At 50.4% G+C, this 25,184-nt stretch overlaps 1 protein-coding gene across 5 annotated transcripts in view; it reads right to left on the minus strand.

Moving 5' to 3' along the window:
- Positions 1-25,184, minus strand: part of FSTL4 (follistatin like 4) — a 657,291-nt gene that overhangs the window by 123,437 nt on the left and 508,670 nt on the right. For all 5 annotated transcript variants that reach the window (XM_020908080.2, XM_070465356.1, XM_070465357.1 and 2 more), the window contains 2 exons: positions 7,841-8,034; positions 4,323-4,446 (listed from right to left, as the gene is read on the minus strand). In XM_020908080.2, coding sequence (XP_020763739.2) covers positions 4,323-4,446; positions 7,841-8,034 — 318 coding nt within the window. The remainder of the gene's footprint in view (positions 1-4,322; positions 4,447-7,840; positions 8,035-25,184) is intronic.

Genomic DNA, 25,184 nt, shown 5'->3' on the forward strand with positions numbered 1-25,184 from the left:
CGGACATGACTGAGTGACTGAACTAACTGAGCTGATGCCATCTGAAATTTTGCTATTCAATATCCCCAACGGAGGAAAGGAATGGAGCAGTATAAAGTGGGATTTTACTGGCTGAACTTCCTGTCTGAACTCACCCTACGTGGATAAGGAGCTGGACAGATTTGGGGGAGGGATAGTTGCTAATGTTTTACTATCATGGGGTGGTGGGGAGGGCTACAGTAACGGCCTGGCAAGGCATCTGCCCTTTGCGGGCAGTATTTGTTCCAGAGGATAACCACGTGCCAGATGAACCCATGGTACCCTTTCATAATGCAGCAACAATGGCAGAAAAAACAGCTGTAAATTTGCCCAGTGACCACCTCCTCTGGTTCACAGAGTTGCCCTGGATACAGAAGTACCACAATAATCAGATTAAATCACTGTTTTCCTTTCTGCTGGCCTGGCGCTAAGGGGGGGCATCTGACTCCCACATAGTTGGTCCTCCTGACTCAGGTCCTCGTCCTGGACACTGTGTATCCGTGACCCTCAGACAGTAAGAGGGAAGACCTTTATTCTGCATGGTAGCCTGTCCTTTACATGCAGCACATTGCTCTCATAGGATTAATTAAAAGGACAAGTATCTTTCTAAAAAAGCAGAAGGAACTTGTAATGAATTTAAAGTGAGAGAAAAATCCTCATTTAAGCAATATGTTTTTTCCCACAATCCCAACCCAAGCATTCAGAAAAGTGCAAAAACATGCATTATTGAAAAGGTTTTTAAGCAAGCAACTTTTAAATTCATTGAGATGAACAGACAGGCGGGCACGCACCTCTCTCACCAGTAACCCTGGCGCCTGGGTCTCTGCCTCACATCGCGGGTGGGAGGTTCTGTGGTTTGTTGGGGGCAGGGGGCAGGGGGAGGAATGAGGAGGAAGGCTTGGGAGACATGCTGAGAGGACACTACCGTTAGCTCCAAGATCAGTCTATGATTTGGAAAACCAAAAGCAACCTGAAGAGAATGTTTAGGTGACAAATAGAGGCAGAGAGGGAGGCTAGCCTCACATTTCACTGCCATCACTGCACAGAGATGAGTGATTTGCAGCCTTCGTGACTTCCATGGCTAAGGGACCTGTCCTCTGCCCTCCTCAGGTGGGTGGGGGGGTCACCCGTTCTGCAGAGCCAGGAGGAAGGTACAGCCCCACCACGAACCACTCAACTGAGCACGACAGCCACCAGCCCTGGGATTGCTGGCATTGCCCTCAGCCAGCTGCAGACAGGGCTATGTCAGCTGCATGAGAAAACATGACTCAGGAGACTGCACACTGCCCCCCCCTCAACCCCAGCCCAAAAAAACCCCTTGTAAATATTAATACAACTCACTTCACCAGGGAAAAGTCCCCCAAATCCCATCCTTTAATAAAGTGGCTGAATCTGTGCCAGTCACCCTACATAGCCTGCCCTGCCTAGAACCCAAGGATCCTGGCAAAACAGAGACTAGAAAATGCAACTTTAAAGTCTCAGCCTTTGCCAGCCAGTTAGCTTCAGTTTTGAAAATCAAATCCAAAATGTTGCTAAAATGTCTGAGATATTACTTTTTGCATTTTAGTGAGATATCTTTAATGGCCATTGATTTCTGGGTAGTCAGTTGTACCTGTGTGCCTCATTTCAACTTCCTATTTGATATCCACTGAACCATAAATCCATTCCCAGAACGAGGGGAGTTTAGAGTTCCTGTGACTTTGAAAGACCACTGATCCTGAGTGCCTTCAAGTCTCTGAGTGCTCCGAGTGACTGTCTGTTGGGCCTTGAAAGCAGGGTTAACTAATTTTGTGGCTTCCTGAATGGCTGTGAGTTTACATTTTATTGCATGTCTATTGTTTGGGTTGGGCTGTGATGAATGGTTTGGCTGCCCAGTTCAAAACAAGTCCAAGGCGACAGCAGAATCTAATTTGTTTTAAAAATGATGATTATAAGGCTTTTCAAATAATAATCCAGGAACAAGGGAAACAGACAGCACGTTGCTCTACATGGGACACACAGCCGGAAGTGAAGTGAGGACGCCCCTCCTTTTCCACAGGCAGCTCCTGCTCACAACAACCACTAGGGAGGCCAGGGTGGTCTCTCTTTCATCAGGGGCAACAGGGATGCTGCCATTTCCTTGAAAGGAGAGCCAATAGCCCTTGCTTGGTCCCAGACCAGTTCCCAGGAAGGAAGTGGGCTCATGGATCAGAGGCTTCTGTGACAATTGGTACCAGGACGGTACCCAAGCAGTGGCATTTTCTGCCTAGTGATGCCATTGTGGGACACACGTGTGTGGCTCTGGTGTATCCCCAAATCTTTGAAGTCCAGCCTTGGCCCTCAGCTTTGAAAACGCAGTGATCTTTTTCTTTACAGCTCCTTCTGTAGATGGGGGAGGGGGGTGCTGAGTGCACAAAGCATGCTGGGAATGTCTCAGAACTGACCCCCGAAAGCGTGCTGCTGTTTCTCTGATGAGGAGGGAAGCTCCACCCTGTCACTGGCCTGACATCTACTCCTTTCTTGTTCACGTCCCCTGGGATTAGCATCATCAAGGGGGCTCTGTTCGAAGAAGGCGGATGGAGAGGAGGTTCCGGGAGGTGGTGAGGACAGGTGGGGAGGGAGGGTCTTGTCCAGCGAGTGCAGGTCAGTGCCTCACAATGGGCTCTCCAGAGGGAAAAAGAGCCCCCTACCCCTTGTGTAGCACTTATGTTGTGTATGCAGACTTCTGTGTTGCAAACAGTCCTACTAGGGCTGATTTAAAGCTCCCAACTATGTAACTGTTTGCCTTTGCAAAAGTCCTGAAAATATAATAATCATCGCATGAGCTAGGTCTCCAGAGTTGCCGACATCTCCACATGTTCTAAAATTTAGAGATTCATTTCAGGAATAAGCTCCTCAATCCACAAAGCAAACACCTCCCAGGCTGATTGAATCTACCAGCCATTCACACCTTATTATGAACCACCAGATGTAGAGCTTAAACTGTGGGCAGGAAGGAGGAGGCTGGGGAGAAAGACAGTTATCATGTATCTAACAGAGCCTGGGAACTGGGGGTTGGACTTTGGTCCTTGGTAACAGGGACTCCGTGGCTGGAAAGGCACAGCCTGCGACAAGCTCATGAACACTTCCCACAGGGAAGAATCATGCTTGTTTCTCTTCTCTCGGGTCACAGGAGTACCTCTTCTACCTGACACAAGAGCCCTTCTTGCCAACAAATCAAGAGGATGCCTTCTCAGGCCTGGTGAATTTTTGAAGTAACAAAAGCATACAGAGATGCTGATGCAAAGCAGGAATACCTTCCTGGAAAACACACCTCCAGGTAGAGAATGAGACCGAGGATGTCAGGACCTGTGGTTCAGAGTACTCAGAGACCCTGGGGGTCTCACCCCTGCTTCCTCAATTGCAGGGCCCACAGGAGCTGCGAGCTTGCAGGTAATGTTCAAAGGTGCCTCATACAGGGTACACATGTTACCTGCTTTAAACAGAGCCTGCTCCACATGCTGTCTGACAAAAAAGGAGCTTCACTTCTTTGGGGCCAAGAATGTCCCTTCTTGTCTCGAGTTAGGGTCCCACACTGCCTTCCATCTCCTAGTGAACTTGTTTGGAGCTGTCTGGGGCTTCTTGCATCTCACATCTCTTGGAAGCCCTGTCCCAGCTCTAGCTATGGTTGATATGAGGTCATCTCTTGGGAAAGCAACTCAGGGAGAAGACCTAGGTCTCTCAGACACTGTACCTGCTCACCATATGCACCAGTGAACCCACAGAGGGTCCATTCTGAGCACCTCCTGTTTTCAGGCAGAACATCCCCATTTTTCTCCTTCTCCAGGGATTCTCCCTCCTCTCATCAACCTGGACCCTCATTCTCCATTATCCTGCATTGTGACTACTCCATGGTCTACCTGGCCAAGCCTCCAGCATCCTCCTACTGAGAACCCCCAGGCAGGGTTCTCTGATGGGGCCAGGCCACCTCCTTGGGAGAATCCTAACATCCGCTCTGTCCATGTGCAATCACAGAATCTCCTAGTCATGTGAAACAGTGCCTTCTTAATCATAATTAAACACAGCCCTGGGTTCCTCAAATGAAATCAACAGCGAGAAGAACCTTTATCCAAAAGGAACAGAGCAAGTACCCCATCCCCCACCTCTGCCCACCCTTTTACTCTTTCCTTAAATCTCAGGCTTATCGCAAAACAAGTTCAACTACTTTCACCTATAAAAGAAGCCAACCTTGGAAAAAAACCAAAGACAGACTCCAGACCCTGACACCATTTTGGTGCAGAAATGCCTATTTGCTGACGGTGAGCCCCGACAGGGGCCTGACTTACGGAAGGCTGTGTAGAACTCATGAAGGGTCAGGAGGCCGTCTTTGTTGTAGTCATCAAATCGGAGGAGGTCGCCCGGCGAGCACCCCAGGAAGTCCTCCTCCAGGTCCTGCTCCTTCAGTGCGTGCTGTGGGTGAGAAAGGGAAAAGGCTAGAGTCAGGAGTGAGTTCAGAGCTATGGGCGCTGCTGGAAAACGGCTCAGGCCAAGTGGGGCTGTGGTCACTGTCTGGGCAGGTGTGTCCGTGTGTGTGCATGTAGACTCTAGCAACAGCTCCGTAGGCCATGGGGAGCATCCAAATCTCTTTGGTTGTCTTGTTTGACCTTCTCCTTTTATAGATGAGAAAACTGAGGCTCAGGGAGGGAAGGGACTTTCTCAAGGTCACATGATGATTGGGCCTGCGTGAGGATTAGCTTTCAGGTCTGTTTTCTCCCCACCAGGGCAAACAGATCCCAGATGATATGAGGTGAGAAGGATCCATGTGGTCATCTGGTCTACCCCTCTGTGTTATAGATGGGGAAACAGGGAAGAGATAGGGGCCTGATCAAATAGGCCCAATTAACAGTGGCCATACTCAGTGGCTCCCGACTATGCAGAGCTGGAAGGTCACTGCTCTATCAGTGTACCCCTCCCTGCCCCCTCCAACCCCCACCAATGTCAGGTCAGCACATCCTAGCCATAGTACTATTCCTGGGGAGAGGAAGCTGCTGTTCTATTGATCTAGGCCTGAGCCCCTGCTCTGCCTGCCTTGTCCTGCCAGGAACACAAACCACTACCCTTGGGATTCTGTTGAGGGGACCATGGGTGGGCCCTTGTGAACTCCTCTCTGGATGTGGTCTGGCCTGCAGGGTGGGGACCTCCCTAGTAGGATCATCTGTGTATGGGTCTAAAACTAGAGTCTTACAAACAAAATGCTCAGAAGGAAATCTGAGAAGAAAGAAAATGATTTTATTTTGGGGGGAAGAGGGGAACAGCAGCATTTTCTCTTTATTTAACAGTCTCAGCTGGGCCTGGTATATTAAAGGCAATTTAATGTGATAATGTTAAAAAAATGACCCTTCACCCAACAAATAAGAGTGTTCGATAAAAGGGAGATCAACCATAACGCCCGAAATCAATCTTCCAAAGATGGAAATTTCCCTTTGTCTATTTCTGCACTGGAAATTGATTAACTTTTCATAGGACCTACACGTTTTCTCCAACGCCTCTGATTCGGTGTCAAGGAAAGGCCCACTTTAGCTGGGCCCTGCTTGGCAGATTTATGAAATGGACTTTAAACACATTAAATTTTAAAGAGGAAATCATAGTCCAATTACTACGCTGGTTAATGGCTGCAGGTGCCTCAGGGCATGTCTCTGCCAGGTTAGAGCCATGAGCCCAGGAATGTTTTGTTTACCTGGCAGCCACCTGGATCCACGTGGGCCCGGGGCACTGAGCTTCCACAGCTGCCTCTGTCTGGGGTGCGACAGAGATGCCTGCCCTCTGGGCTCCCCACACAGCCTGTACTGCGGGGAACAGAACTGCTAGATGGCTCTTTTTTCAGGTAACCATGGCCAGTAGGACCTGGGCTCTCCCCAGAGCAGCGTGGGTCATCAGTGGGTCTCCGGTCCTGGCCCATGGGGTCTTACCCATAGCTGGGGGCTGAGGGTTGATGAAGTAGTGACATGAAGGCTGGCGTGTGTCTGGGAGGCTTCCCGGAGTGTGGGCCATGGATGGACTTACCCGTGATGCCAGGTATGAGTGAGCAGAGCAGGGTCTGCTAGTGCCTTAGGATCTGTGGTTCCCCACCCACTCCCTGGAAGCCAGCTCCGAACTGGCCGGACTTGAGAAGGGGTCCCTGCCTGGGGAAGTGTCTGGATAACTGCTCTACTCAGAGTTCTTGGGCACTTGCTGTCCCCACAGACCTCGAGAGGATCGGTGGAGCTGGTGGTAGGAGCTGGTCTGCCAGGAAGCCCCGTGTAGTGTGAGGAGAACTGCTCCATGCACACCTGGCACCCTGGTTGCATCTCAGTTCACCACATCCTAGACAATGCGTGCCCTGCAGGCAAACCATTTGATTTCTTGGCGCCTCCTCTTGCTCATCTAAAAATACTTGGTAAGTGGGGATAACAGCAGCACCTACCACACAGCAAAAGGTGGCTGAAAGGTTTAAGGAGGAAATAACAACAATAGAGGCGATGGTGACAAAGGGATGCTAATGGCTGTCACCTACTGAGAATATACCACATGCTGGGCACTAGGCTGAGAACTTCACACCTCTTAGCTCATCTAACCCTCCTGATGACCCTGTGACAGTCACAGACAAGAAAAGAGGCACAGAGCCAGGCAGTTGTCTGCCTAGACCCCCTGGGAGCCCGTAAATGGTGGAACTGGACCTGAATTCAGGCAGTTTGTGAAGTCTGTGTTCGTAGCTAACCTACTGAAGAGTGGGGGACACTCCTGCATAGGGCACACTGCAGGTAAAGGGCGTCGCTTAGTGCCAAGCCCCTCGTGGGTGCTCTAAATGCCATGGCCCTCCCTGCCTGGTCCTTCCTGGTGACCCGGTCACAGTTTTGATGAGGTCACTGCTGTGCCCTGTGAAAGATCTTTTTAAAGTAGTATCAAAGGTGGGGAACCATCCTGTTATCTGTCCTTGGGGGTGGGGCACTCTGTGGTCTAGGGAGGCAGAGCTGCCCCAGGGCGGCTGACCTCGCCTCCCTCCATGTCTTTGAACCTGGTGTGGCTCTGGGACCCCAGGCTCTCAGACCCAAACCAGCAGAGCAGGAGCAGGAATGCAGACCCCTGGGCCCATCCAGCCCGCCTTTCTGCCACCAGCACCCAACAGACCTGTCTTGCAGCTGGCATGCCTGCTGCTCTGGGTTGCTTCTTCCTTGTTCCTTTTTGCTGCAGATGCTTGTGGCCCTTGTACCACCTGGTAGCTGGGCAAAGGGCCACATGTGCTGTGTTTGGGAGGGAGGCAAACCACGGGCTCCATCTGAGTGTTTTCTCAAGGGGCAGAGCAGTGATCGGGGGGTGGCCATGGGCTGCCTGCAAGCCACAGGTTGGAGTGTGAGCTGCTGCTACCCAGGTACCACCACTGGTGAGGTCCGAGGAGGAGAGGACTTGGGGACAGCATATTACAGCTCTTGGTGGAAATCAAACCTGCTTCCTTTGAATCTTCCTGCTGAGGACAGTAAAGGATTCAGGAAGAAAAAACTTGTTTCCTAATGAAAGCCTCAGAGCTCAGCTTGTGTACAGTGTGTGTTTCGCCAGCTAGCTCAGAGCTTGTTGGTAAATATTGGCTGCAGGTGGCTGGTGGAAAACAGATACTGACATTATTTTGTTTGTCAGATATTTCCAAGGGTTCAACACAAGCTCTCTGACTCCTGGGAGATGCTTTCTCTTGCAGGAGCAAGACCTCCTCGGTGTCCTATTTCAGAGATAGTGACAAACAACTCTCCCCACAGGGGTCTGCAGGTTCTCTTTCTACACGCGCTGAATTGGATCCCCCCTGTAATGTGATTTCAGCCAGTGCTGTACCCACCTGGGCCAGCTCAGAGCTGCCGAGGTGGCCGTCTCCATCTGTGTCGAAGTCCTTGAACAGAGACTCCACCAGGAGGCGCTTCTGGGAGGCAGGGTCTTGTCTGCTGTCCCCTTCGCGGAGTGGCTGCAAGCGGCTCTGCAGTGCCAGAAGGACCTTCTTCAGGCGGGTGTAGTCGGCCATGGTGCACGGGTCACCTGGAAGAGAAGATGGGGTTACTCCAGCCAGACTCCTCCCCCAGTCTTGAGAAGACCTCGCTCCACCCCACCACCCATCAGCAGTTACTAGGCATCTGCTAGATGTAGTGCAAGGTGCAGCCTGAGTACATGAGACCTGTCCATCTAACTGTCCACCAGTCCAGGCCACAGATATTTACTGAGCACCAGATATAAGCGACACATGATGTAAACGCTGGAAGGGGCCTGTTCGTTCACCCTGCACATGTTGATTGAGCACCTTCTACAGCCAGACACAGAGTGATGGTCAGAAGGAACGGGAGTCTTCAATCGGGGGACTTGGCAGTGCAGCCCCACAGCAGCTTTAGGAAAGCTGGCCCCAACTCCACTTTGCAATGGCTCATCTTTGCCTTAATCCTACCTTAAAGGCTCCTTTGGAATCCGTGGCCTCATAGATCAGGGAGTTGCAGTTAACAGGACTAATAAGCCTTGCTTAAGATAATTAGAAGCATTCCCAGAGCTGGATTACTTCAAGACGAACATGTGTATACAAGCCCACGACCAAGAAACAAAAGGCAGCTTTTTACGAAAGTAAGCCCGAAGCACACGGCCCATTGCTCTCAGGTCTTTCATCACAACTAGGCTTGGTCCATAGCATCAGAACCACACAGCATTTTGGCAAATGAGGCCTGTGATACACTGTGACATGATGCAGTTTATCTTTGCTGGTAGCGGGCCACGGGGATGTTCCCCACCCACAGGGCTGTGAGCAGAGCAGGAGGGCACTCCCTGCTGCCCCACTTCCCCTCCTCCTGGGATGAGGATGAAGGATGTACCCCCACCTCCTGGCTTTGCCGAATCCTGGAGCATGGGTGTGGGGTCCTCCTCATCCATTCCAGGTTCAAGTCAGAGTGCTGCTAGCAAAGGAGTGTCTGAGGTCTAGGTCTTTCGCCTTAATTTCAAGGCCAGCTTAGGGCAGGCTGTAACAGCTCAGGGCTGGAGTCAATATAAGCAGTGCTGGAGAGTCCTGGCTCTGTGGTCTGCTGGGTTTGAGTCCTGGTTCTGCAGCTGCCTGAATGTGTACCTCGTACAAGGTGCGTCAGTGATTTCATCTGTGAAGTGGGGGAGAGCAGAGCCTCCCACAGAGGGCTGTTAGGAGGGTTAAAGGAGACATGCACATAATAAAAGGCATGACACAGGCCTAGCACTGAGTAAGGGCTCATAAAATGATAGCCACCCTCCCCTTTGTCATTACTGGAACCGTAGTAGCTGAAGACCAATAAACACAGAGCTGCTTGGTGGGGACAGGGCTGCTGGGAAGTCTGTCTGTATCTCTCCCTTCCTCACTGGACAAGCCTGGGTGGTCCGACCACTTTCTCTTGTGCTTCTTTGTGTTTCTAGATTTTCTTTCTTCCAATTTGGGGTCAATTGATTCTTGTCAGAAACAGATGTCTGTTGCCATTTCATCCTGCATGTTTATTTAGAAAAAAATCAATTGCTGTGTTCAATATAATCAAATCTATTTGCTCTCTAGGAGTTTCCGTGCTCTGACAAGAATAGCTTTCCCACCCCTCTTTGGCCTGGTAGCATATCCATTCCTGGGAGCTCGTAGGGCCTCCAACTAGTGAACCTGATTCTCAAGTCTGCACAGTGAAAATCACAGCCGTGTCCTACAACCCCACACTCCTGCCCAGGGTCTGGGTTCCTCGGCTTCCTGAGCTGGACAAAGGCCAGTCTGGGGAAAGAAGAGTAAGAGGTCTGCCCAGATCTTGCTGCCCAGCCCCCCAGAGGACACCAGTCCCAGCAAATGGACAGAAGCTGGATGCAGTGTATGAAGGCAGAGAGACGCTTCGGTGGGGGTGGTGGTGGAAATGTGTGGGGGATCTGCAGGGGCTTGGACTGGGAGGCCTGTCAGGCTTTCCAGGGGACAGGCATTTGTGCCCCGACACTGGGAAGCTGGTGTTCACAGCAGATGGATGTGGGGTTGATAGGAGGCTCGGTTCAGAAATGCTAGCATATCATTAGGCTCCTCCTGCCCACCCAAAAGAAAAGAATACACCCGAAGTTTGGACCAGGCTGGGCCAGGTCAGATGGGCAGAGCTGTCTCATCCTCCCAGTCTTGGTGGGGCACAGATCTCTGAGCTGCCTGCTGCCCCAGGCCAGGGGTCCTCACGAAGCTAGACAGCACCTCCCACTCAGGTGGCCAGGAAAACCAGCTACACGGATCCTGTCGAGTGGGCTGCAGCAACCTCCCCAGGCTCACCGCTCCTATCACACCCCTACAGTTCACTGTGAGTTCATGGAGGCTTCTCCACCCTGGCAATGCCCAGGCCATGCCTGCTGGTCAGGAAGGAATATACATGCCTAGAAATAAACTCAGCAGAAGAGGTAGGTGCCTCAGTGTCCAGGGCCAGCTCCCTGAATCCCTGGTCTGGCCTCCTGCTAGGCTCATGCCAACCATGCCTTTTCCATCTTTTTACCAGCATTTACTCACAAACTTTGTGCTCTATGTTGGGCAGTACTTTGAGTACACGATGGAGCTTTCTGTCTTGGGCATCGAGGGTGCCCATGGAAGGAGCGCTAACGAGGCCAAGGTAAAGGAAGTCTCGCTATGGATGAGCCCCACAGGATGAGGGATCTGTGGGCACAGGAGGCCGGGGGAAAGGATGGCTGGGTCACAGGGGTCGCAGGTATGGGAGCCGGCAGCACAGTGTGTCCAGAGCCCGAAGGAGGCGGGTACGGCTGGGCCGGGGTGGGGCAGAGAGCAGGGCATGGACGAGGCTCGAGGGAAGCGTGGAGCTGGGGCAGGGTGCCAGGCCCAGCAGATCGCACTTTGCCAAACTTCCTCTGTCCTTTTCTTTACTGATGCCCTCACTGTGCCTGGCTGTTGTTGGGCATGGAGGTCCTAAGACAAACCCCTTGCTCCTAGGTCCTGCTCCTAGAAGATGATCTGAAACCCTTCTTTATCCCAGCAGCAGTTGTGCTTTACATGAGGCTCAACCTGGAATAAATAAATCATTGCCTCAAGGTTCCCGGGCTCCTCTAATATCTGTGCAGCTCTGCGGGGGCGTGAGCCTCAGAGGAAGGGCACCTGATGGTGGCGTTTCTTCACCCGTGGAGATGGTCACTTCACATTCCACAATTCAACCTCTTTCAAGACTTTTGAGGCTTCATCTCCAGCAAGGACTGCCCTCTCGAAAGCCTTCCCTTTTGGTCTCTAGGATGCTTAGTTTCCGAGAGAGGCATGGAAAAGTGCTAGTTTACCAAGCCCAGGTTTACTTTTTTCATTCACAACCTCCTGATCACACGGTGGGGTCAGATGGAACGGCTCCCCGAGGCAGGGTGTGGGCACCTGTGAGTCCTTGTGGACCTGGCCTTCAGCTAAAGGGTCTCACTCTGCTGCCAGTTTGAAACCTGTCTTTTTATAAAAGAAACACACACATCATAACAACAATAAAACACTTGGAAAGTGCAGATAAATATAAAGAAAGAAAGTGAATTACCCATGATCCCTTTTCCAGAGGCTGGCCAGGCCGGGGGTGAAGCCTAGCCCTTGGCACAGGGGACCCTGAGCCAGAAGCCAAGCTAGCAGAGCCCTGGCGGGCCTCATGTGATGCACGGGTCCTGAGGCCTGGGCCATGGCCTCTGCTTTCAGATCTCCCACTCTCCTTAATCAATATAGGCTTCAATACCCAAAGGTTGGGTGCTTCTCATCATTATGCAGGCCATTTCTGCCCACCCACCTGGCAAGCTGACTGGGGACTTGAGGAGGTTGGGGTCTGGGGGGAGAAACAATCTCAGCAGCTTTGGCCACATGAATGTGCTACATGGGAGTAGCGTTTACTGCTCCTCTCAATGCTCTTTACCCACATCTCTGCCCGGCTTACTCTTCATTGCATCTTGACCACAGCTGAAACGTCGCCTGATCTAAACTAGCCCTTTGGCTTCATAATCCTCTGTGCTCCATGTTTGAGGTGGGCCTGGTCCCAGGGAGGGACCCTGCCCCTTTGGAGGGAAAGTCCCTGGAGGGGAGTAGAGCAGAGGCTTGGGGACCACAACACTCTTCCCTGGTGCCCACGCGGGGGCTGACCACGATGATGGAGAGAGTGGGCTGACTGCGGGAACCTGGATGGGGTGTCGTCAGCGCCGTCCACAACCCGCTGTGGGACCAGCCTGGACAGTCACACACACGGTGGGACAGTGTTAAGTGCCTGTGAACGTGGTTGAGTCCTGTGGCTCCAGGCAGATCCTCTCATCAGGAAGCCAGGGTGACTGGGCCACCCTGTAACAACCTTTCCTGGGGTCCTCAGGTAGAGACAGGCTTTACCATAGGCTGCAACATCTGACACTAATTCCACGGATGACAGTCACTGCAAGGCTAGACAGAGCACTGGACAAGGAGTCAGGAGAGCAAAGGAGATCAAAGGCTATGCCTTTGAGTGGTTGTGAGACCCCAGGAAAGGCAGCCACTCCTGTCTTTCTTGCCCCCATTTCCTACCTTAGAACTGGGACAATAAACACCTTACAAGGTCTTGATGTAAAAGGAAACATAATAGACTTTGCAGTGTCTGAGTGATCACCAGGCCTCAGGGCCTCTCTGCATGAAATGGGCTCAATGCCCTACATGAACCACAGGGTCTGGCGCATTTATCTCTGTCCCCTTCACTGATGCCCAGCGCCTAGCACAGGTGGCCTCTAAATTGGTGAAGACTTCCTCCAGCCTACACATCCCCATGAAGGTTTCTGCTCTGGGGTCTCTCGGGGAGGGAGGCTCATGTCCTGGCCAGCCTGGCAGTGATGAGAGTCCCCAGCAGGCCCTTGGAAGGACCCAGCCATCCTCCGCTGGCCAGGGTGTCCCCCATGTAGCAGCGCTGGCCCCGCTTGGCCAGGCCCCGGCATTGGCCGCGGGCTTCCTGCCGGCACGTGTGTGCGGGGGCTCCTCCTGCTCACAGACCGGGCCTGTTTTGGCAGATAAAATATTGATCAGCCTGCTGAGGAGCCCAGAGTGTGATCCTATTTTCATGTCAGAACTTGGTAATGAACTACATTTATCAAGCCCGTTCTCCACGAGAAAGGTCAGCTGCGGATCTGGCTAAGTTGTTATGACACCTCATTAATCTAGTTCCCTCAATAATTGTCCCTCTTTGAAGATTCTAATGTTCTCCCATTCCAGCCACACTGCCTCAACTCTGAGCGAGATTATTACAGCAGGAGCCCAGGCACGTCTGCATTTAATTTTTTGAGCAAAGAGAGATAGGACGCAGGTAGCAGCCTCTGGAATTGAACGTCTGTCAAAGGCATGCTTTCTCCTACAGAACAAAGGGAAGCAAGGGAGACACTGAATATTCCATCAGCCACGTGCGCTGGTCGGCCTCAAAGGGACGGTATTCGCTGTGGCAGGCAAAGCTTCTGGGCCCAGATGTGGGAGGGGCTGGTGGCTCCAGAGTCGGGGAAAGGGGTGTGGCATAGCATGGGCAAGCAGGAAGAGCCAGCCAGGTAGCAGGGAGCTCAGATTCTACCAGAGAGGGAGACAGGCCATTTGGTCAAGACCCTGGACAGGCCCAGGGCCTGGATACTGGGGGGACGTGGAGGCAGGAGAGAGGGTGGGCTGGAGACTCCTGGCATTAGGAATAGAGGTGGTAGGGAGGCTGGAGAGGGACCATCTCTGCTTGCCTCCCTCGCCAAGCCACCCCCATCTAAAGAGGCCCCTGTGCACTGCCCCATTCTTGTCTGTTGTGGGCCTTTCCCCAGCCTTCACTCTGTTGTTCACACACTGTTGGCATCGAGCTGCCCCATTACATGGGAGCCCCTTGAAGCCAGGGCCCCTGCCTTGTTGCAAGTGTGATGCCAGCACCTGGCCCACGCAGCTGCATGCAGAAGGTGCTCATTAAATGTATGCTGACTGGACGAAAGTGTAATCTTGGTGGATAGTGGCTGCAGCCCTGTCCTGGGGAGCGGGACGATCCCAGCCGTCCTGGGGAGCGGGACGATCCCAGCCACCCTGAGGCATAGTGACTGAGGTCTGGAACTCTGGAGTGGCTGGGGGGCCATGCCATCTGTCCTATCAGTTCCTGGCTGCACGGGGCGTGACACATGAGTGTGTGAGGCGGCCCCAGTGTGTGGTTTGTGTCATACTCACTGCCAGGGGCATGGACCCTACCTCACTAATGGGGGCACCCCAAAACCTGCAGCAGTTGCTTCAAAGAGTCCAGCACAAGCCTGGGGGTCATGGTGGCAAGGAGGTGGGGGGCCACAGAGGGGCTGTGGCCCTGCTGGACATGGGGTCACATGGGAGTGTCTCCTCCGAGCCCCTCTAGGGAACACACAGCTCTTCGGGACCTGCCACTGGACGGGAGGAGGATGAGAGGGTCTGTCCTCTGGTTCTGCCATTGCTGGTCAGGACAGCGCTGGACGGCCCTGGGAAAAGGCCAGGCAAGGGGCTTCTGCTTGGAACAGCGCCCAGGTGGGGAGGCCTGAGGGTGAATTCAGTCATGGCACAGCTTCAGGAAAGGTTCGGTGCCATGCGAGGGTTCTGATCAATAACTGAACACAAAGCTGGCCCTGGGGACCCTCCGAGCTCCAAGAGAACTTTACATGTGGGCAGAACTGGGGGGGAGTCGGAGTTAGGGGGATCCTGAGGCCCCTATGAAGACAGCCCCCCATGGCCTCCAGGTTGCTGGCCCTTCCATTACTGAGGCAGCCTTGCACTTCAAGAGTCTCTGGCAAACCCCTAAATTTATGGGAGAGGGAACTGCAGGACAGAGGTACTAGATATCTTGAAGAACTCTTCTGCCATTAGCAGTAGTCATCTCACTTGGGGATGGGTGTGAGCTAAGAGCCGGGGGATAGGAAGGAAGAATGTGCCCGGTGGGGGCTGGTGGGTCATGCTCTGAGATGCCACCACCTGGGGTAGGGGACAGCTCCCTTCCTGAGCTGCACACAGGCTGTCTCTTCAGAAGCCACACAGCAGCCTGCCATGCCCTTGAGCCACAGCCTCTGGACTCTAGTCCTTCCTGACCAGGCCAGGCGGCCCAGCTCCTGGGCGCAAATCCAGACCCCTCACTCGGGAGGACCCTCAGGGGTGTGCCGACAGCCTCCTGGCTGCTGCTGGGTTTGCTCACAGGCAGGCTCTGCCCCGATCCCCACCCAAACATCTGCCTTCCTGGTTCCTACACTGTCCCCAGCTGGCCTGAGAAGTAATGTCACTGCTGAAGTCAAAGCTGCCGTTTTCACTACCAAAGCAAAAGCTCGGCTTAATCTGGCACCAACATCACAGTTCAACATGCTTGTGTTACATGGGCCTCAGTTGCAATGTGGCATTCTGAGGTCTATTTTGAAACTGCTAAGCTGTGCAAAGAGCAAGAAGCATTTTCCTCCCCCATCTAATTTATGAGCCGCCATAACTTTACTGGAGTTTAGCTTAAGAGGAACAGATGTTTAATTTGATGTAAATTCATGAACATTAACAATCTTTCTGCTGCCATTTCTGGGAAAATTCAATTAACAATAAATACAAAAACCAATGGGTTTATCTTTAGGATACATTTTTGCTAATACGTGATATAGTTGTACTGATGGTGTTGACCAAGCCACAAAATTCTGACAATTTCTAGAGATTGCTAAATACACATGATATGGTCCCCTCACAACCCCCAAACAGGTGTTGTGTCGTGGTGTGATCACGGGACCTATGACTTCTGGCTGTCCCTTGGGACCTAAGACTTCTGAGCAGATGGGTCACTGCTACCATACTCAGGTCCTCTGGGGAAGTGTTTACACCATGGCCAGGGCTGCAGTTCCTGACTACCCCTACTACCTGCCAGAAAGCAGCCTGCAAGTTTGCTTCCCTTTCCTGGAAGACCCTTTCTTCAAATCTAGATTTACTGCCAAGGTCCAGCTCTAAGGAGGTGCTCTGTCCATTTTGTTGGTCATAGCAAACACTTGTCTTCCAAAAACAAAAGAGATGACTCTACACATGAACATCACCAGATGGTCAATATCAAAATCAAATTGGTTATATTCTTTGCAGCCGAAGATGGAGAAACTCTATATAGTCAGCAAAAACAAGACCTGCAGCTGACTGTGTCTCAGACCATTAGCTCCTTATTGCAAAATTCAGGCTTAAGTTGAAGCAAGTGAGGAAAACAACTAGACAAGCGGGTATGACCTAAATCAAATCCCTTATGATTATACGGTACAGGTGACAAATAGATTAAAGGGATTAGATGTGGTAGACGGGAGTGCCCAAAGAACTATGGATAGAGGTTTGTAACACTGTATAGGAGGCAGTAACCAAAACCGTCCCCACAAAAAAGAAATGCAAGAATGCAAAGCGGTTGTCTGAGAAGATCTTACAAATAGCTGAGAAAAAAAAGAGAAGCAAAAGGCAAAGGATAAAGGTAAAGATATACCAAACTGAATGCAGAGTTTCAGAGACTGGCAAGAAGAGATAAGAAAGTCTTCTTAAGTGAACAATGCAAAGAAATAGAGGAAAACAACAGAATGGGAAAGACTAGAGATCCCTTTATGAAAATCAGAGATACCAAGGGAACATTTCATGCAAAGATGGGCACAATAAAGGACAGAAATGGTATGGACCTAACCATACCATAAGAGATTAAGAAAAGTTGGCAAGAATACACAGAACTATATAAAAAAGGTCTTAATGATCTGGATAACCATGATGGTGTGGTCACTCACCTAGAGCCAGACATCCTGGAGTGAGAAGTCAAGTGGGTGTTAGGAAGCATTAGTACAAACAAAGCTAGTGTAGGTGATGGAATTTCAGCTTAAATTAACTGTTTCAAATCCTAAAAGATGATATTGTGAAAGTGCTGCACTCAATATGCCAGCAAATTTGGAAAACTCAGCAACGGCCACAGGACTGGAAAAGGTCAGTTTTCGTTCCAATCCTCAAGAAGGGCAATGCCAAAGAATGCTCAAACTACTGCACAATTGTGGTCATTTCACATACTAGCAAGTTAATCCTCAAAATCCTTCAAGCTAGGTTTCAACAGTACATGAAGCAAGAACTTCCAGATGCACAAACTGGATTTAGAAAAGGCAAAGGTACCAGAAATCAAAGGGCCAAGATCTACTTGATCATAGAAAAAGCAAAGGAATTCTAGAAAAACATCTACTTCTGCTTCATTGACTATGCTAAAGCCATTGACTGTGTGGATCAAAACAAACATGTGGAAAATTCTTAAAGAGATGAAAGACTAGACCACCTTACCTGCCTCCTGAGAAGCCTGTATGCAGGTCAAGAAGCAACAGTTAGAACCAGACATGGCACAAGAGACTGGTTCAAAATTGGGAAAAGAGTACGTCAAGGCTGTATATTGTCACTCTGCTTATTTAACTTATATACAGAGTACATCATGCCAAATGCCAGGCTGGATGAATCACAAGCTGGAATCGAGACTGCCAGGAGAAACATCAACAGTCTCAGATATGCAGATGATACCTCTCTAATGGCAAAAAGTCAAGAGGAACTAAAGAGCCTCTTGATGAAGGTGAAAGAGGAGAATGAAAAAGCTGGTTTAAAACTCAACATCCAAAAAATGAAGATCATGGCATCCAGTCTCATCACTTCATGGCAAATAAGATGGGGAAAAAGTGGCAATAATGGCTGATTTTATTTTCTTTGGCTCTAAAAATCACTGTGGATGGTGACTGCAGCCATGAAATTAAAAGACACTTGCTCCTTGGAAGAAAAGCTATGACCAACCTAGACAGTATATTAAAAAGCAGAGACACCACTATGCTACAAAGGTCCATATAGTCAAGGCTCTGATTTTTTTCAGTTGTGAGAGCTGGACCATAAAGAAGGCTGAGCACTGAAGAATAGATACTTTTGAACTGTGGTGCTGGAAAAGACTCTTGAGAGTCCCTTGGACAGTAAGGAGATCAACCAGTCAATCCTAAAGGAAATCAACCCAGAATATTCATTGGAAGGACTGATGCTGAAGCTGAAGCTCCTACTTTGGCCACTTGATGCAAAGAGTGGACTCACTGGAAAAGGCCTTGATGTTGGGAAAGATTGAGGGCAGGAGAAGAAGGGGGCAACAGAGGATGAGATGATTGGATGGCATCACTGACAAGCTACACATGTTCATTTTGTCTTTGTCTCTGCCTGTCTCCTCCATAAATTATGTTCCAAAGCCTTTGCATCTCTTGCATGAGTGTTTTCAGTGTCTTAGAGAGCTGGCCATGGGGACCCACATCATGGGCTATGAGGGGCTTGGCAAGTTCATGCCTGCCTTTGATGCACAGTGCTCAGCCTGTCTCCTGCCCTGCCTTCACTCAGCCTGTCTCCTCTCTTCATTCACTAATCCTAACTCCAGAACCAACAGCAGGCCCACCACACTCATTAGCAGCCCCTCATTGTTTCAGACTCCAAAGAGGGCCTAGCATCAGGCTGGGTCACTGTCCTTGCTCAGCATTCTCTGTTCTCTTCCATGGACTGTGCTATTTATCATCCCAGCTTCTGAGTTGAAGATACAGGACCCACTTTAGGCCCACAAACAGGATCTGCACATCTAGGGCTCCACATGGCCTCTGCCCTGCCTAGCCCAACACACATGCCATGCAGACCACACACCTCTTTCCCCAGTTGCCTGCACCAGAGCTGATCAAGGCTGCTCGGACGCTGGGTGGAAGTAACCTGAATTTGTGGACAAAACCTCATCTCAAGTTTTGCCCCAGCACCAGGTAATTTAAATTAACAAAACCACCCAGAGCTTTGCTAGATAAATGGTACATTTGCTCATGAATGCCTGGTTCAATTGCTGTTGCTATACAATCTGCTGTTTGACATTTACAATCCTCTCTTCTATTCCTATTAGAGAAAGCAAAATTGGTTGGATTCCTAGGAGAGGGATCCACATACACTTTTTATGGTTGACTGGCACATCTATCAGGTGGTCCCTGAGTGAAAGAGTAATGTTTGAAAACTTGAATAAATGCTAAAGCCCTCCTGGAATTAAGAACTTTAGCTTTTACTCTTGCATTTGTGGGAAACCCACATGGTAGGTTCCCTACCAAGTTACTCACACTTTCTAGGAGGAGGACACTGGCTCCTTCCAGATTCTGCTCCCCTGATGCCCTGCCCAGAGGCTCTGTCCCCTGCCTGCTCCCCACCTGCCCTCACCTGCACCATGAGGAGAAACAGCAGTGCTAGACCAGGGGATGGCAGATGGGGAAGCTGGAGGGGGCGAGAGGAGAGAAAGTGGGCACCACCCTATCTGCTGTGATTCCCAAGAATTGCTGGGAGGCTTCATCCTCCAAATGCCTAAGCAAAGGGAAGTGTCCTGCTACTGAGGCTGCCAAAATTTAGTTCCTTGCGGTCAGATGTCCAAAAAATGTCACTGCTTTGAGTTACTGTGATCTTCGAGTGGTCACTGAGCTGAGGGGAACCTCGCCCAGAGATGCAGCAGGGTCTGAGGCTGCTGTGGACTAGGTCTCCTGGCCCTAGAGCCAGGCTTACATCCAAGTAAAGGGATCACTTTGCTCTGTGAGGACTCACAGTACAGGAGAAGCACTCTGTAAATGACCTCAAGAAGGGCAGTGCTGTTCCCAGCAGGTGTTCTGAAATTCCATGGGGGGTGTTTTTGGTTCTCACAATGATTGGCGGGGGCCCTGGTGGCACTTAATGGCTGGGACCAGGGACCTTAGGGACCCTGCTCTTTGTAGCACTGTCCTGGCCAACAAACATTTCAAATTGCACCGTGGACAGTCACTTTTGGTGAGCTGTTTGGAGGATGAAGCCTCTCAGCAATTCTCAGGAACAAAATCAATGGAATCACAGTTGATGGGGGTGGTGGCCACTCTCTAACTGGAGTGAAAGATCCACTTACCACTCTCGGTTACTAGGACCTACTGAGGTGTTACACACAAAATACTTCCCCTTCCGGCCTTGAAAAGGATTTTCCAAGGATGCACTTATGCTTGTATATTGTAAATTTGGTTTACATCTTTAAGAAATTTAAAAAATTATTTTAAAAAATTTGACTGTGTCTTGTGGCTTTCAGGATCTTAGTTCCCTGACCAGAGATTGAACCCATGCCCTTGGCAGTGAAAGCATGGAATCCTAACCACTGGACCACCAGGAATTCCCTTTTTTACAACTTTATTGAGAATTGTCCACTATTTTGGAGAATCATCCTTTCACACTCAAGGACACCTGAGTACTCAAACTGCTAACCTAATGTGCCCAACATGGGCTCCATCTGCAGCCTTTGTGTTCACAAGATCCGCATGCTGGGGCTGATATCTTACCACTGTGAGGTGGGGTGTGTAGCTGGCATCCAAACAGTTACTTAAAATACATGGTTTATGCCTAGGACTTCTCTTTATATCCCAGTTTTGGTTAAGACACATATTCATTCAAGATTATACAGCGACGTTACAGAATACTTGCTATGGAAAGGTAACTTTGAGTCTGGAAGGATTAAAGACAAGTCATCTATAAAAACAACTAAAATATGTTTTTCCTCAGGTTATTTTTAATCATGGTAAAATACACATAATATAAAACTTACCACTTTAGCCATTTTAAAGTATACAGCTCAGTGATATTCAGAATATGGTACAACTATCACCACCATCCATCCCCATAACTCAAGTGTAGAATTTTAACTTTGTCCCCATTGAACAATAGTCACCCATTCCCTCAGCCCTTGCAAACACCATTCTTTCCGTCCCTATGACTTCCACGCCTTTGTGCTGTGCTTAGTTGGTTAGTTGTGTCTGACTCTTTGCAACCCTTTGGACGGTAGCCTGCCAGGCTCCTCTGTCCATGGGGATTCTCCAGGCAAGAATACTGGAGTGGGTTGCCACTGGAGTGGGGGATCTTCCCAACCCAGGTCTCCCACATTGTGAGTGGATTCTTTACCATCTGAGCCACCACTCCTCCATGTATCTCAAATAAATAGAACACATGCTACAACACGGGTGAACTTTGAGAACAGTATTTCTTTGAGATATGTAAAGGAGTGGATAAATAAATAGAATCACACTAGTTGTCTTTTTGTGACTGGCTTCTACTTCACATACTATTCTCAAGGTTCATTCACGTAGTACCGTGTGTCAGAATTTCCTTTCTTTTTAAGAATGAATAACATTTCATTGTACATCTATACCACATTCTACTCTTCCAGTCATTGGTTGATGGACACTGAATTGCTTCCTGTTTTTAGTTATTGTGCCTAATGCTGCTGTGAACACGGGTATGTAGATGTCCCTTCAAGACCCCGCTTTCAATTTTTCAGGATAAATACTCAGAAGTGGAATTGGATACAATTCCAGAAGTAGAATTGGAATCCATATGGTAGTTCTATTTTAAATTTTTTGAGAAACTGGGATGCTGTTTCCCACAGCTGCATTTGACACTCTCATCAACAGCTCACAAGGGTTCTAATTTTCCCACATCCTTGCCAACATTTAGTATTTTCTGTTTTACTGTGAGTGGCTGTCCTAACGGCTGTGAGGTGGCTGCCTTACTTCTGACACTCCTTGGTTCTGGGATTTTAAAGGACACTGGGAAACATATAGGAGTACATCTGAGTGTGTATGTGTGTGCAGCCCCATGGCTGTGCTGTGTACACTTGCACCCGCGTGCAAGCCCAGCCTGCAAAGGCCAAGCAGACGGAGGCAGAGAGGGTAGGCCCATGCTCTGGGCTGTGGAGCTGCCTACTCCTAGGGCGGCAGCCGGCTGCAGCCCCCAAGGACAGGGCTTTGTGCCTGCCCCACTGGTGACAAGAGGCCCTATGTGGGCAGTGCCAGGGCATAGGGCAGGGCCCACCTCCCTCCCCCTCTCTCCAGAACGGGGTTCTTCCTGCCTCTGTCCTTCTGGGACGCCTACTGCGTGGGGCCCGTACACCTTGCGCCTGCAGGTGAAGAGACTGGGATGGGAAGATTCTGAACCTGTGTCTCACACGCTGGCACGACCTGAGGTGTTTTGCTTTCCTCTGTGTTGTCTGGGGTGTGTGCTCAGATGCAGTAATCCTCAGCTTCAGAGCACGCCAGAGAGCCGCTGACTTTTAGACAACAAGCAGAGACGTTCCTTCTTTGGCGTGAGGGGTGTGTGGACTGCAAATCTCTGCCATTGAACTAGGGTCTCCAGGAATGAACTGCCCAAATGTGAACGAGGTCCACCTTTTCACCAGCAGAAGCTTAGCTGGGCTCGTGGGACATTGACTTTAGAAAGAAAGGTATTAGAGGAAAACTGCCTGAGAATGTGCTCAGAAGGCAAGGTGTGCTCTAAGCCAGGGATTCATCTTGTACGTGGCCTTGGCAGGACACGGCATTTTGGAGAGAACTACGAGGCTTTTAGACCTGACATAACTTGGAGAAGTTCCCTGAGGTTTGAAGATTTATCTGAACCTTTCTGACTTGTATGACTGACAGTAAATCCCAGGTTAAAACAAAGGAAAACAAAACTCCACAACAACTCTGAGAGAGAACAACAGCCTTTCGGGGAGAGCTTTGGAGCCTTTCCAGTGCTTGCCGCTGGAGGAGAGAGAGCAGGTTTTCCTTTCTGCATCTGCTCTGCTGTTCAGGGATTATCCACCCTGGAAACCTATCGAAATGCAGGTGGCCCACAGAGAGAGCCCCAGAAACTGTTGTCTCCGTGAGAGTCAGCTCCAGGCGGGACGTGTCTGAGCTGATGGGCAGGCCACAGTGGTCCTGGCTCCAGGTCCAGAGCCTGGCAACGAGGGGTTGGGGGCCAATAGCAAAGGTGAGGAGTAGTGGGACTGAAGAGGCATCCAGCGTTCGGTTCCTCTGTGGCTCAGAAAGCCCCTCCCCTCCAGCAAATCGAGTTATTCTGGACACAGCTCAGCCGTATCACTGCTCTGGCTGCTCTGTTCGCTCCCCAAACACTGCGGTGGGATTTGTGGATGCGCTGACTCTGATTTGGTTCACACGCTGGGAAATCGCTGGGCCTGCTCCTTGCCCTGCTTATTTATAAGTTCTCACATTCCCGAGAATGGCCTCATCATTGCCTTATCTGTCATGAAAATAGATCCAGGTGTTTTAAGAGGGCTCAACACCCACAGGAGATGGGAGTGACAGGGGACACTCCAGGAGTGTCCTGAGGATGATGTATACAGCCTGGGGCACCCCTGGGGGCAGGCAGAGCGGGGCCAGTGCCCCACAGCTTGACACTGTTCTTCACACCCGAGGATGTGACCAGGTGTCCTGTGTGAGTCCCCGCGGACAAGGTGAGCCTGCATGTGTCACAGGACTGGTACGCTGCGCCTCAACCTCAGGGGAGGCTTACCTGCCTTCTTTTGAGTTGGGCTTTGAAAAAGGTGGGTAAAACATTCACAAAGCACTTTCCATGGAGAAGGGCAAATCTGAGAAACCACCTGGTGAGGCTCTATACCCGCCACTTAATGATGCTAATGGCAATAAAAATGGGAGCCATCAATTAAATACGCCAATCCCACTCTCGCCTTGGTGTGAGTTTTTCCCACTAACGGTGCTGTTTGATGAGTATGGTGTCCTGCTGAGATTTTCAAGAGCGTGGGGTGAAATGCTCTTTCATTTCCTTTGTAGGCCCTCAGCCTGTCACCCAGGGCCAGGTGCACAGAGGACACTGGATAAAAAGCCCCGTGTAGGCAGACAGATGCACACACATGCACACCGCTGCTGATTCAGGGGTGCAGCCCAGTGACAGATCCTGTGCCAGTGGCTCAGCCCCAGCCTCGTCCCGCATCCCTGTTGGTCTTTTAAAGACCCCTACACAGCCTGTCCAGCATAAATAATAGGCCACAGACCCCAAGAGCATGGGGTAAAGGCTTTAGCATGATGCAGTCCAGACTCTTCATTGTACCGACACAGAGGCTGAGGCCAGGAACAGTCAGGGTCTGTCTTGGGTCCTAGGGTGTGGGTGATGGATCCAGGTTATCACCTGCCTGGTATTTTGTGCCCATACCCTTGGGAGTCTTTCCTGACCCAGCTCCACCTCCCTTCTCTTTTATTTCCAGCCTTCTTGCAAAGAAACTCCACAGGATGTAAATAAACTTGTGGGGAGGGATGAAGGAGACTGTAGTGGGGGAGAGAATGGGATTTTCTGTAGCATGAGGGGGAGGTGGAAACCCTGCCCAGATGTGAGGCCTCTTCCTGGGCAAATCTTATTATCACCAACACACTGGCACGTCTGGTCTTTCACGGAGAGCAGCCTTGGCTCAGAGCTGCTCTTAGCAAGCCTGAGGGCAGAGTGGACTGGACTCGGCCTGACCTGAGAGGGGTCTTCAATGCCCTGTGCCTGACCTCTGGGGCAGTCGAAGACCCAGGCCCCACCCAAGTGCCAGGGTATCACCAACAGCAGGAAGAGGCAACAGGAGATGGCTCTTTTCTACTCCACTAACAACTTTTACTGTTTCCGTTCAAAAGTCTCTTCTCCTCTGACTGTAGAGCCTAGAAGGGCCCAGGTTAGAAGCTGATGTTGTAATCCATGCTATTAAATCCCTAGGTGGTTGCCTTGTGTTCTAAGTGACAGGGACAGAGTGAATGGACAAAGCAGGTGATAGATAGTTAATCCCACCAACGGATCGTAAGTAAAGAAAAAAGTATGGGAGACCCTATAAGTTAGTGATCACTCAAGAAAGCCAGTTTGCTTAACCACAAAAACAAGAAGTCTTGCTTCGCAACAAGCCCTGCAGCAGAAGCATGAGACATGCCCCCAAACGATAAAACAGTGGTGGCGTGAGACCCATGTGCTGCCCCCGTAAGGTAAGTCAGTTAATAATTCCTAGGACACGCTCCTCTGTCCACACTAAAAACAAAAATACAGGAAAAACTGACATTATATTGAAGCCTGAGATGATTTACTGAATTTTAGCCCATGTTAACACTTTTAGTTCATTCCATCACACCATGACAGTCCTGGCTTGACAGTGTAGGGACAAGAAAACTCCCCTGTCCGATGTGGAGGAGGAGCTGATGGTGGAAGCTTGACCTCTACTCAAGGATGAGGGAGAAGGTGGTCTTCTCCCCCTCCCCTTTCCTCCTTGGATTATAAAACTGCAGCTCACTAAGTTCTCGGGGCAGCACCTCTCATGTGCCGGCTTATAAACCTCACAAGTGGCCCATCTATCACTTTGCCTCTGGCTTAAATCTTTCTGGGCTGAGACATAAAGCACTGGAGCTCCTCAGAGCTCCCC

The sequence above is a fragment of the Odocoileus virginianus genome, chromosome 3 (genome assembly GCF_023699985.2).
Source record: "Odocoileus virginianus isolate 20LAN1187 ecotype Illinois chromosome 3, Ovbor_1.2, whole genome shotgun sequence".
Lineage (NCBI taxonomy): Eukaryota > Metazoa > Chordata > Mammalia > Artiodactyla > Cervidae > Odocoileus > Odocoileus virginianus.